At 43.4% G+C, this 13,871-nt stretch overlaps 1 protein-coding gene and 2 long non-coding RNA genes across 3 annotated transcripts; all 3 read right to left on the bottom strand.

Moving 5' to 3' along the window:
• Positions 1-4,480: 4,480 nt before the first annotated feature.
• LOC4324642 (uncharacterized) lies at positions 4,481-5,613 on the bottom strand (the record flags this gene model as incomplete). The annotated part of the gene is made up of 1 exon (XM_026022530.2): positions 4,481-5,613. A coding segment is annotated over one exon (648 nt), but the record flags the coding sequence as incomplete, so codon positions are not given.
• A 1,015-nt stretch (positions 5,614-6,628) lies between these two features.
• On the bottom strand, positions 6,629-9,261 carry LOC136354939 (uncharacterized). Its single transcript, XR_010738860.1, has 2 exons — positions 9,039-9,261; positions 6,629-6,938 (listed from the first exon to the last, which is right to left on the bottom strand). It is a non-coding gene; the product is annotated as an uncharacterized lncRNA (long non-coding RNA).
• Positions 9,262-12,006: 2,745 nt separating this feature from the next.
• Positions 12,007-12,462, bottom strand: LOC136355745 (uncharacterized). The gene is made up of 3 exons (XR_010740071.1): positions 12,399-12,462; positions 12,177-12,308; positions 12,007-12,113 (listed from the first exon to the last, which is right to left on the bottom strand). It is a non-coding gene; the product is annotated as an uncharacterized lncRNA (long non-coding RNA).
• Positions 12,463-13,871: the final 1,409 nt, after the last annotated feature.

Here is a 13,871-nt window from a genome sequence, read left to right as displayed (position 1 = left end):
ATATGGAAATTAAACTTCACAGCAATGTCAACAAATATTGTGAGAAGCACCTCGATCTAAAAAGGAAACAAATTTGTATTGCAAGATTTCGAATATAAATACTATGAGTTACAGGGAATTTTCTTGCCAAATATACTCATGCCAAGTTATATATCACCATAATTACACAGATTCACCAATATACTTTATATCACTTTCCAAAAGCCGAATCCGGCTGTTCAATTGATGTATAAATAACTACTATAAGAGATTTGCAAATTGCAAAAGTATTTCAATTAGCAACGAGGCCTGCCTTTCTCTGTCCATATATGTGAGGACCAAGTGTCTGATCCGACGGCCAAGATTTGCCCCTGAGTTCTATATAAACCCACCAACCCCTAAGCAATCGTTGTACTCAGAACTCATGCGTTCCTAGGCTAGGTAGAAACTCATAATAGCACACAAGGATTTTGATTTAGCAAGCTGTGTCACCTTTTCTGTTCATATACTTTTGTCTGTTTTTGTTGTGTTTGATACATAGGTTGAAGAAAGATGGATATCTTGCTGTGATGTGAGGAGGAGCTCCTTTCGATCCAATTCAGGAGAGGAAGTGGTGGGATGCAGCTGCCGGTTCATGGATACCTCTGCAGTTCATGCCGGTAGGCCTGCACTTGCATGGGTTTGCATGACCTGGGAGATGAACCTGCCATTGTGTTCCTCTATTGATTGGATTGAAGGGAGCTCCGGCTACACCTATCTCTCTCACACACATATTATCATCATGGTATGTATATTATAAGTTTGCAGCTTGTTCTCAATTAATTTTGGGTTTTCATCACTGCAGAAGTAAATGGTGACAGGAGTGCAGAAGATGAGAAGAAGAGATATTGTCGGAGGACCGGAACCGGAGACAGATTGATCAGATTAAGTAGCAAATTAGACTATTGTGTATACTGTATTGTTTCTTTTTCTTTCTTCATCCGTGTCAAGAAACCATCAGCCATGTATAACGACATGTTTCGTTCTGGTTAATTTTCTGCAGTAATGAATTATTTCTCATCTTCTTTTTAAGCTTTGGTATCACTCTGTGTATGTACATTTTGTTGTTGGGAAAAAAAAGGTTACTGGAAATATACAACTTGAGAGATAAAGCGATAAAACCAGAAATAGGCATGAAATTAGCTAGTCACGCATATGTAATATCTAATACTCCCTCCGTTTCGAAATGTTTGACACCATTTAACTTTTCAGCAAATGTTTGACCGTTCGTTTTATTCAAAAAATTTTGTGAAATATGTAAAAGTATATGCCTACATAAAAATATATTTAACAATGAATCAAATGATAGAAAAAGAATTAATAATTACTTAAATTTTTTGAATAAGACGAACGGTCAAACATGTGCTAAAAAGTCAACGGCGTCAAACATTTCGAAACGGAGGGAGGGAGTATGTAATAGGTAATGTACTTTCTTAAGGAAAAATAAAAGAGAACATGATAAGCATCTTTAGGAAAAAAGAAAACAGACTGTCACATTGACTTGCCATTGTTTATCTTGCGTAACGCACACTCGAAGCCAAGAATCTTGGTCACCGACTACAGGCTCATCTGAAATTAATTTAACGTGCAACAGCCACTGGTAAGATTGTTAGGTTTACATGTTAAGGTATGTGAAGGGGGAAACTATTTTGATCCCTCCAGAGATGTCCTCTTGTTTGCTTAAAAATAATCTAAATGGTTACGAAAAATTATGGAAACACTCATACAACCTAACTATACAACTCCACAATCTTAAGTCCAAACTCAACTCACACGTCGAGATATAAAAAAGACAAATTCAGTGTATAAATAGTAGCGTGTTGTTTATATCTGAATTTGTCTCTTTTGTTTCTTGATGTGTAGGTCGAATTTAAACTTGATTTTTGGTGGACTCCTAGATATCACTATACTCTACATTGTCAATTTTTTTTCAGAATTTTTCACAACTATTCATATCAAATTTGAAAGAAAAAGATACACTCAAGAGAAGTGATTAGAATCCACTCCCTTATGTGAAGTGATGTGGCCAGTTAAAATTTCAGCCATCCTCCATGTCCATGTAAGGTATGTACTGGTTAGTGTTTGGAATAATATATGTGGGCTATCATCCGGTCACAGTTTGGTGGCGGTGTCAGAGGATTAATTTAGATTGCAAAGCATATGAATTTGGATTTACAAATCGAAAAGATCTTGGTAGTTAAAGTACATGTACCTACCAAGTATATAGGCACGCGGATTATCTGCAAGTGTCTCACCATTTGGTGGGAATATGTTCCCATTTGCAAAGACAAGTCCATTTGCTTATATGCATGCCTCGCAGCAATAACTAGGTACTGTATAATGGAAATCACTGAATGGATATGGAAACTTCACGGCAATGTTAACAAATATTGTGAGAATCGTCTCTAAAAAGACATATTTTATATGGCAAGATTTCGAACATATAATACAAAAGGTTAAGGAATCATCGATCTTTGCAAATATACTCATGCCAAGTTATATCACCATAATTACACAGACTTACTAATATCCTCATGCCAAGACACCACTTTCCAAAAATTGCTGTATAAAGAACTATAAGAGATTTGCAAAAATATTTCAATGTGCAACAAGGCTTGCCGCCAGCCTCACTTGCCATTCATGCATGATGCATACCAAAGTAAACATAACAAGGGCCAAGGGGAAAAAAAGGCAAGGTAAAAACAAATGGCAAGTTCAGGTATAAAAAAAAAAGGCAAGTTCTCTGTCCATTCTCTATATAAATCCACCAACCCCTATGCAATCGTCGTACTCAGAACTCTTGCGTTCCTAGGCTAGAAACCCATAGCACAGAAGGATTGATTTAGCCAGCTTTGTCACCTCTTTTTTCATATACATTGATTTAACTCAGGTATAGAACGCTTGCTAGTTCATTTTCCACATGCTAGTATAAAATTTAGAAGAAAAATAAATTAGAAATGAGATAAGCGGGATAAAATAACCCGCTTGCCCGCCCCGCTTGCATCCCTACATGAGGGCGCATGTGTCCAGGGCGAGATGCAGTGTCAGGAGCGCCAGAGGAGGAAGGGATTAAGATCGGATCTACTACTATGTAGTACTCCCTCTGTCCCATAATATAGCAAATTAGGACTGGACGAGACATTTCATATTACAACGAATCTAGATAGATACATGTCCAGATTCGTTGTACTATGAAATGTACCATCCAGTCTTAGGTTGTTATATTATGGGATGGAGGGAGTATGAATCAAAGGCCTTGTTCTTTTCTCCAACAAAAGTTGGATAAACTTTTAGATACTCGTGGCACGCTTTTTAAACTGTTAGGGCCTGTTCACTTTGATGTTATTTTCAACCTTATCAAATTTTGATAAAGTTGTCAAAGAAGTGGCTACATTTAGTTTGCTACCAAATTTTGGTAACTATAAGAAATCCTGCAAAAATTTTGGCAATGCCAAAATTTGGTAAGGTTTTTTTTTGCATCAAAGTGAACAGGCTCTTAAATGGTGTGTTTCGTGCCAAAACTTTCTATATGAAAGTTGTTCTAAAATATCAGATTAATCTATTTTTTAAGTTTGTAATAATTAAAACTCAATGAATCACATGTTATTACCACTTTGTTTTATGTGAAACACTTAATCTTCATCTTCATAAGATTTAAACACCACCAAATTCAAGCCATCCAAAAATTGACTGATACTCCCCCCATTTTATGTTATAAGATGTTTTAGTTTTGGTCAAAGTTAAACTGTTTCAAGTTTAATTAAGTTTATAGACAAATATAGTAATATTTATATTGCCAAATTAGTTTTATTAAATAATAATTAGATATATTTTTATAATAAATTTATCTTGAGTCAAAAATATTACTATATTATTCTATAAACTTGGACAAACATAAAATAGTTTGGCTTTAACTATAGTCAAAACATTTTATAACCTGAAACGGAGGGAGCATATTAGAAAAATGAGGCAACTAACTAATTGCAAGCCCTTAAGCAACCACATAGGAGAAAAAACAGCTTAATTCCAGTATGGTCAACTATACATTACGTGTGGATTTGCCACTTTCTTTTTGTTTGGTTTTGGTTTTGGTTCAGTCCAGTTATAAGTGCTTGGAACTAACAAGTTGGAGCTTTGAAAGACCACGCAGGAGTCAGGGCTGCAGAACGAAATTGTTGGTTGAACTTTTAAAATAATAGAAATGGTTTATATCTTCGGCCTTTGCCGACTGGCACATAAGTGTTTTAGAGTCGCAAAAGGAGAAAAAAAAAAGAGTGATCTGACAAGTTTTCAACTCCTCCGAGAAGATGATCAGCAAAATAAAAAAAAAAGACAAATCTCATAAATTTTAGCAAGTAAGGTGCTATATTAGTTGAAGATGTTAGTTGCGTTCATACGGATTTAATTATATAGTCCCACATTTCTCTTGGATTGTTTATTGTCACCACTCGCCAGTCAAAGCTGAGCACTCAAGTCCTGTACAAGTTTCATGAAACCTTAGGCTATCTCCAACAATAAAACCCAAAATACAAGACCCATTTTAAGTTTGCATAGCGCTACAGTCAAAGAGTTCAATACCTATTTTTAGTCTTCTCCAACAATAAGACCTAAAAGAGAACCCTTATTGTAAATAGGTCTTCAGGAGAGAGGATACTCAGATTTAGGTTATGCCTCTTATAGCACGCAAAATGGGTCTTCTGTATAGGTACTCTGTTAGAGGCTGAAATAATACTATCGGAGACCCATTTTGAGTTTGGGTGCCCTTACGAGTCACTTGTTGGAGACAGTCTTATAGCATAAGCAATGGGTGTCTTGGAGCCGTTCCCCTAGCTCACGGCGTCGCCGTCCCGTTTGCTTTTCGGCCTGAGCCGTCCCCCCGAGTAGGCGCGCGTTTGCTCGCAGGGGGACGCGTTCCTCAGTCGCTTTTGGCTGAGCCACGGCGCCAGGCTACGCGTTGGACGCGCGGTGGCTAGACGTGTGTCTCGTGGACACAGCTCCGCACCACAAATTTCCTCTTCCACCCTCAACAGCGACGACGACAACCCCGCGACGGAGACGACCTGGCGACGGCGACGACCCCGCGACGCCGGCGACCATGGCCGACAGCGGCGGATCTCGCTCCGCCGCGTCCTCCTCGCTCCGCGCGCCGTCGATGCCGCCACCGCTGTTGTGTTTGCCATCGTCGCCCTTGCCGTGCGTTGTGGAGGTCGCGATGACCTCGAGCACTCCAGATCTGGCCTCGAGCTCGACTGGGCGGCGTCCTCGATGCGGCCACCGCCGGCGCTGCCACCTTCTCCTCCTCGATGCGGCATGGGAGGAGGGACGCCACCGTGCGCCACTCGGGGGCGCAGCCGTCCTCGGCGTCGGTGTGGGAGACGGCGCCGGCCCGGAGCTCCTACTCCCCTGCGGTGGCCGCGTTGACGACGAGGAACTCGAGGTTGACGCCAGCGGAGGAGACGGGAAGAGGAGAGGAAGAGACGGCGGCTTGAGGCGGTGGCCGGGGATGACGAGGAGGAGGAGGAGCAGCTCTGCTCGGGCATGAACGGCATTGTTTATCTCAAGGTGAAAAGAGAGAGAGAGAGAGAGTGAGCAAAGCTAGCTCTATTTCTCTCTCTGTGTGAGAGAGCTACTAGACTAGTACGATGAATAAATCCCCCCTGTACTCCCTCCGTCCCAAAAAAAAAAAGCAAACCGCGGGTTTACGTACCAATGTTTGACTATCCGTCTTATATGAAATTTTTTTATAATTAGTATTTTCATTGTTGTTAGATGATAAAACATGATGAATACTTTATGCGTGACTTATCTTTTTAATTTTTTTCATAATTTTTTCAAATAAGACGGACGGTCAAACATTGGACACGGAAACCAGGGTTTGTCTTTTTTTTAGGACGGAGGGAGTACTAGTTTGTGTGAGCTACTAGTGGTTCTTTTGAGAAGAGTTATTGGTTTTAGTTTCTAGGGCCAAACCAAAGAATAAATGCCCCCAAACCAAAAGCTACACAAACACAATGGAAATATGGAGCCTTTTGAATAAAACTTCATGTCAACGAGGGCGTCGGTGGTGGGCTGGCGAGAGGGCTAGGGAGGGAATTTGTCACCTGGGACTACTTGTGAACTTGTGAACTGTAGTATCCTCACCGAGTAGCTTCGGATTTTGAAAAACCCACCTACTTGTGGCCTCTATTGCAAGATGAGTTTCCCTAGGAGTGCCCTCGGTTAGTGAGGGCACTCTAGGAGTAGCTTACATTACTGATGCCCTTAGAGCAGGTTTAATAGATCCTAATCAGCCGGCGCTAGCACGCTACGCATCAGCCAAATCTGACGTGGAGGAGTGAGAAGGGAAGAAAAAGGATGGAGCGGGCGTTCCATCTATCGCCCGGCTAAAGCGCAACACACAAGAAAAAGCTGCTTTCTTCCAACCAGATGCGAGGAGATGAGGTGTACATGCGAATATTAAATATCTAAATCTTCAATAGAGGTAAACAAACAGCTAACCTAACAGCCAGCCTATTATATTAGTGATGGCTATAGGTGACATGGTAGTATAGAGCCGGCAGCTGGCTATATTATTATCCTTTCTCTATACAAGAAACAGAAGTGACGATGCTATTAAAAAGTAAATGGATTCTAATATCTTAAGGATGTCATTTTTTCATCCTTTGCGTCACTCACTAGTTACATTAATGTTTAGTTGTTCTTTTTTTCTTAATAAATCTCCAAAACCCTTCATGAACTTTTTTTTAAGAATTACACAGTACAACGTAGACACTCACAACGTACGCACACTCACCCCTATGAACGCACGCACGCAAACTCTACCCCAATGAGCATCTTCGAAGACTGGGTCGGTAAATTCACCATGGTGATTGATGAAGTCACCACATGCGCCTCACTGTCGACGGGTACGTCGCCTACCACTGAAAACACAAAGTTATTAAATCCTGTAAAATTCACTTAATGTTTAGTTGTTCTTTTTATCTTAATAAATCTCCAAAACCCTTATGGACTTTAAGTAGAATATATTAATTTCGTCGGTACAAATTGACATATACATTGAGCCAGTAGTGTGCTATTGGTAGATGATTTCTCCTTTTTGAATTTATTTTTTTTCTTATATGTTGTTCCTTAAATTGACATATACATGGTAAGCATCTTTATCTTTAGGAAAGAAAAACACTGCCACATTGACTTGCCATGGTTTACCTTGCGTAACGCACACTCGAAGCCAAGAATCTGGCTCACCAGCTACAGGCTCGTCTGAAATTAATGAAACGTGCAACAGCCATTGGTAATTGGAGTGATGTGGCCAGTTACAATCTCAGCCATCCTCCATGCATGTCCATGTATGGCTAGTGTTTGGAATAGTATATGTGGGTTATCATCCGGTCAGAGGTTGGTGGCAGTGTCAGTGGATTAATTGAGATTGCAAAGCATATGAATTTGGGATTACAAATCGAAAAGATCTTGGGAGTTAAAGCTACCAAGTATATAGGCACGCATATTATCTGGAAGTGTCTCACCATTTGGTTGGAATATGTTTCCATTTGCAAATGGCAAGTCCATTTGCATATATGCATGCCTCGCAGCAATAACTAGGTACTGTATAATGGAAATAACTGAATGGATATGGAAACTTCACAGCAATGTTAACAAATATTGTGAGAATCATCTCTAAAAATGAAACATATTTAGATGGAAATATTTCGAAGATAATACTAAAGGTTACGGAATCATCGATCTTTGCAAATATACTCATGCCAAGTTATATCACCATAATTACACAGACTTACTAATATCCTCATGCCAAGATATCACTTTCCAAAAACTGCTGTATAAAGAACTATAAGAGATTTGCAAAAATATTTCAATTAGCAACAAGGCTTGCCGCCAGCCTCACCTGCCATTCATGCATGATGCATATACCAAAGTAAACATCACAAGGGCCAAGGGGAAAAAAAGGCAAGGTAAAAACAAATGGCAAGTTCAGGTAAAAAAGAAAAGGCAAGTTCTCTGTCCATATATTGTTAGGACCCTGCATCTGATCCGCCCCTGAGTTATATATAAACCCACCAACCCGTATGCAATCGTTGTACTCAGAAGTCAGAAATCTTGCGTTCCTAGTCTAGAAACCCATAGCATACAAGGATTGATATAGCCAGCTTTGTCACCTCTTTTTTCATATACATTGTTTTTGTTGCGTTTGATACATAAGTTGAAGGGGAGAAGAGGAGGAAGAGGAGCTCCTTTCGATCCAATTCAGGAGAGGAAGTGGTAGGATGCAGCTGCCGATTCATGGATACCTCTGGAGTGCATGGCAGCAATGCTGTAGGCCTGCACTTGCATGGGTTTGCATGACCCGGGAGATGAACCCACCATTGTCTTCCTCTATTGATTGGATTGAAGGGAGCTCCACATCTCTCTCGTCATGGCATGCGTTTTTGTAGCTTATTCTTACTTAATTTTGGGTTTTCTCACTGCAGGAATATACAATGACGGGAAAGCAGAAGATAGAAGAGGTGACTGTCGGAGGACCGGAGGCAGATTGATAAGATTCTTATCATAAGAGTCAGTAGCTATCAATGACCAGCAAATTAAAGTATTAAACTACTTGTACACCGTCTTTTTTTTCTTCTTCTTTCCTTGTCCTGGTCAAGGAACCGTATAGTGACAAATTTCGTTCTGGTTCTCGACAGTAATAATGAAAGACCAAGCATTTTTCATCTCCTTTTTAATATTTGATATCACTCTAATGTGTCTAAGGACAAATTTCGTTCTGGTTTTCCACAGTAATAATGAAAGACCATGCACTTTTCATCTCCTCTTTACTCTTTGATATCACTCTAATGTGTCTGTATACATTTTGTACTGTATTGATGATTAATTTGTCTCCCAAGTATGAACGACTTGAGAAATGAAACCAAGAATAGGCTAGGCACGCATGTAGCAGGGTAATATAGTTTCTTATGGAGAAGTAAAAGTGAAAACATTGTAGAACTGATTTACTTGCCATGGTTTACCTTGGCGAAACGAACACTCGAAGCAAGAATCTGGACTGGTACACTGCCGGGCAGGGAGCCAGCCCTGCTTCGGCGGCAGGTGGCGGCGCCGCCGCGGGGGTCGCGGTTGGCCTGCGCCGCCTCCACCCTTCGCTGATCGAGCCGGCCAGGCGACGGCGAGGTGAGGCGAGGAACGGCGGCGGCGCAAGGAGGCAGCCCTAGCGCCTCTGATTCTGCTTTCTTCCCTCGTATTGGGCTTGCTCCTTGGGCTGAACTACTGGGCCGAGCTAGGCCGGCGTCCTCCCTCGCTTGGGCCCTCCGGCCTTGCAGCTGGTCCGTGGGCCGCTGCCCGTTCTTCACTCGATAGTAGCGTAGTAAGTTTTTTTTTTTTTAAATTTTTTTTATTAAAAGTTTTACAAAAATAATTTTTCATTTTGAAAATTGACAGAAGTGGTCGCCTACCGCCCTCTGGGAGGACGATTTTTAAAAATCGTCATCCCAGAGGGTGGCGAAAGTGACGTGGCAGACGGCCGTTCGCTCTCGGGCGACGGCCGTCAACGAAATTTGTAGGCGGCCCCCTTGCCGCCCTCCGCTACGGCGATTTTGTACTGTGCGGGGGGCCGCCTGCAAATGGGCGGCGGGGGGCCTAGAATTTTGCAGGCGGCCCCCTTGCCGCTCTGGGGGAGGGCGATTTTATACTGTGCTTTATATTTTTGTATAAATATCAATAGTTATCAAATCTTTTTATATTGAAAACTATACAAGATTAAAATCTCCAAGACTGGTAAAATACAATTTTATTATTTTTTAGGGCCTATTTGGAATGTTACCGTACAAATATTTTGTTAGTGCCAAAATATAAGCAAGTTTTGGCACTACCAAATATTTGGTAAGGTAAAATTGCATTTGATCATATTTGGTTTGCTGCCAAAATGTAAAATTGTAGTGAAGAATGTTCTACATAATCTTAAATCTAGATTACGTATTACCAATGAATAGGCTTCAATCGAAATCAAACACAAGTACTATTCAAATTACCAAAATATTGGTAGGGCATGTTTTTGGTAGCAATCCAAATAGGCCCTTAGTCTTACGCATACAAAAAATCACCACCATAATTAAACATTGTAATGATAAGATAGATAAGAAGTGCCATCGATACACGGTACAAATTTGTCGATCCCGACGAATCAAGCATGCGGTAACCTATCGGCCCCTTCTAGGTCGGTCAGAATGCATTGCATTCTCGTGGTCCTTCAATCGTTGATACTCTACTTGTGTTTCTGACTCTGTTATCTTCTGGCCATGATATGATGGAGTGACATTGTCGATCCATCGAGTAAATCCACCCATCCTTGGATTGCCCTGTAAAAATAGTAATGTTATTCAGTTTGGGTAGTAATTTTGTGCAAATCATAGCGGATTTTGTAAATGGTTAGACATACAACGAAATCGTTGTCTACATTGGGGCAGACAAAATATCTCCTTCGAAATGTTTGTTCAGCAAAGGATGTAGCCACCTGCCAGCAATCTCTGCACCCACACTTTGGACGCTCGGACCATTTAGGTAACCCTAATGGATTGTTCCTCCAGTCTAAGCTTGCAATTTCCACCCAACGTTCGTACTCCATCCAAGCATGAATGAACTGTATGGTCGGTTCAGGTTGCGTTATCGGCCCGCCACTTGAAGTAACTCTGACTGTGTCAATCCATTGTACGAATTGACATTTCCTTACATCCTCCTATGTACATCCATTTTGGGATAGTTAAGTTAGTGATAGTACTGAGGAGTGATGAAAAGAATAGTTGTAATTATCACGAAATCATCGTCGATAATGTTTGGACACACGAAACACCTTTGTCCTCGAGTTCGGTGCCTTACGGACCTTATGACCTGACAACGGTCACCACAACGACACTCCGGACGCTCACGCCACGTGGGGAGTCCTAGGGGATTTACGTGCCATTCTAAAGCCTCAGCAGCAATTCGACGTTCATGCTCATCCTTCCGCCTTAGGTAGTCCGATCTTGTTTCACTACGTGGGTAAGCACGGGTTCCGTCGTTTTGTGGGTTCTCCATGTCTACCCACTCGATGAAGTTGCACATTGGACGATATGTCTGCGTAAGATGTTACAATTGTGTACGAAGAAGTTAGTTTTTTTATCCATTTGAACTTCGAATAGATGAAGCATACCTGATCAAAGTTCGCGCATTGGAAGAATCTCCTGCCCCGAGTTTGTATCATGAGGGAAGACTTGAGTATGCATCCATCCCCACAATCGCACAAAGGACGGTCACACCATGGTGGAAACCAACCAGCAAAAGGATCGCTTCGCCAGTTGAGACGCTCAAGGAATGGCGCTTCCATTTTCGTGTGTTGTGTGCTAGTGGGAAAGAAGATATGAAGAGGTTGCCTTCAGATTATCAATTATATAGCGTTGTTTTCACTGCAATATATGTGAACTCAATGAGATACATTATTCATTAGATGTGACAAGACGATCATGCGTGGGCGTGATTCACTTTATGTCAACAGGCAGCGCCGAAAGTTGATAGTGACAACTCGAGCTGCCGCTTTTCATGTGTGCTGTTGTGGACTGTGCGCGCTACTGGATCTGACACTACCGTGAAGCGCCGAAAGTGTGTTGTCGTGAGCATAAGTTGTTCTAGCACCATATGAATGAAAAGAACTATGTAGACGAGACAAACACAAGTAGTACTGCAGTAGTAATAGCAAAAGTAATATTGCTTTACAAGTTTGTAAGCCAAAAAAAACGGTCACATAAGGACTGAAGAGGTAGAACACTACTGACGAGGCCTCTTACCCCTGTCCCTCCTACCCTGCGCCCTAATGTGCCCCTGGGAGTACGTGAGTCGGTCCGGGGGTACGGCACGGCCAACCCGTCCTGCCTGTACAGGTGTGACCTCTGGCTGCTCCTGAGTGTGCGCCTCTGGAGCTCCTCCAAGCTGAGAGGAGCCTAGTACGTTGTGGTGGTGTGCACCGTGCAAGTCGTCGTCGTAGAACTGGCTAGTAGGACCAGTCCTACCGGCGTGAGACGAAGAGGCCCCAGTACCGAAGATCCCGGCTGCAAATCCTGCTGGACAAGGACCATCAGTTTCATACAGGTATTTAATAGTATTAATAAAAAGTAAAGTACCGTGTGGGCGAGGGATCGACGCTCCGTGAGAGGAAGAGCTGGCGAACGCGCCCGAAGAGGTGGCGAACGCCCCTGCGGAGCTCGCGGAAGCGCCGGTCGTGCCTGCGAACGCGCTCGAAGGCAGACGAGGTCCTGCGATGAGGAAACGTGCAGTTAAAACATGGTGACATATTCGTGCAAAAGCTGAAACAAAAATGAACTAATCTCTGGGCTGAACTGTACCGTGCGAAACCGGTGCTGTAGGTCGCACTGCTCCGAAGCTAGGGGCGCTCGAAGGCAAATGAGGTCCTGCGAGGATGGAACATCAAGTTACGACGGGGTGATGTTTTCGTACAAAAACATAAACAAAACTTAAGAAACCTCTGGGCTGAGCAGTACCGTGCGAAACAGGTGCCGTAGGTCGAGGTCCTGCTCCGACGGTAGGCGCGCGAGGCCGTGGTTGTACCGGACCAGCTGGAGGTACGACGTCCACGGCGCTGCGACAGGAGAAGACGCGCATGACCGCACGCATCTTCTCCTGCATCCGGTCGAAGGTCACCCTCTGCTCAACGTCAGTCAAGTGCAAACCTCTGTTCAACCTCACTTGGACTGCGGTGATATCGGCACTGATATCCCGTGCGGCATCAGCCTATGCAAGATGGAAATAAAAAATTCAGTAGTTGTCCTATATTATGCAAGATAAATGAAATAATTGTAAGAACTAATACAAATTCGACGTACCCCCACGAAGTAGTCTCGGTCACGGTGCGTGGGATACGCGTCCGTGACAGCGGCAACGTGCGGCTCTGGGGCGTCTGGAGTGAAGGTCACACGCGCACGAGTGCGAGGAAGGTACCAGCGAAGGTAGTCACGGTAGTTCTCCTCCGTGTGTGGGAAGAGCTCGTTGATCACCTCCTCTGTAGCTAACACCCAGTCGTCAACGTACTGCTGTACACGTGGAGCCCAAAGTGCGCCTGCTAGCTGTCCCCGTCGAGTCAACCTGTGAAGAGAGGTAAATTATATGGCTCGATGAAGTAATTATCATAAAAATTTAGAAATGAACAATCCGAACTCACGAGTGGTCGGCAGGGAGGACGGTCGGCTGCACGTTGCCCGGAAACACCTGCCTAAGTCCGAACTGTCTCATCACACGCTGCGGGCAGTGAGGCTCAACGAAAATGTCGAACACCATCGGCAGGATGGTGAGCCAGTAAGCCTGGTCGCGTGTGCACAAGGACGAAAGTCCTAGCGGTGCTCTCGCAGCGACGGCCTCTTCTGTGTACGGCTCCCAGATGACGTCGCTCGGCTGGAGACGGTCAAACTCGAACACGAAGTCCGGGTAACCTCGTCTCACCTGGACGTGAGCGTAACGACACTGCAATAAACATGATCGGAATTAGACATGTTATGTGAAGAAAAAAAAGAAGACGACTGATAAACTTATAACGCAGCGAAGTTGCACTAACCCCACGTCGACACCAGTAAGTCCCCATCGTGGGACCGTCCTCTGGCCACTGCGCACTGCGACCAACCCCGTAGGGTGCGCTGTCCACCACTGGTCGACCTATGGCAAACCTCTCGGCTGCCCAAAGCTGAAGCAACATAGGGCAGCCAGCGATGATCGCTCCCGCGTCAGTCTTCGTGCACGCCTCACAGAGGGCACGGTACGTGGCTGCTAGCACGGCAGAACCCCAGCTCCACTGCGGCACGTCCTGT

This window comes from Oryza sativa, chromosome 1, assembly GCF_034140825.1.
Source record: "Oryza sativa Japonica Group chromosome 1, ASM3414082v1".
In the NCBI taxonomy this organism is placed as follows: Eukaryota; Viridiplantae; Streptophyta; class Magnoliopsida; order Poales; family Poaceae; genus Oryza; species Oryza sativa.
Note: the sequence above shows the minus strand (reverse complement) of the source record. Positions and strands in the feature narration are given on the sequence as shown.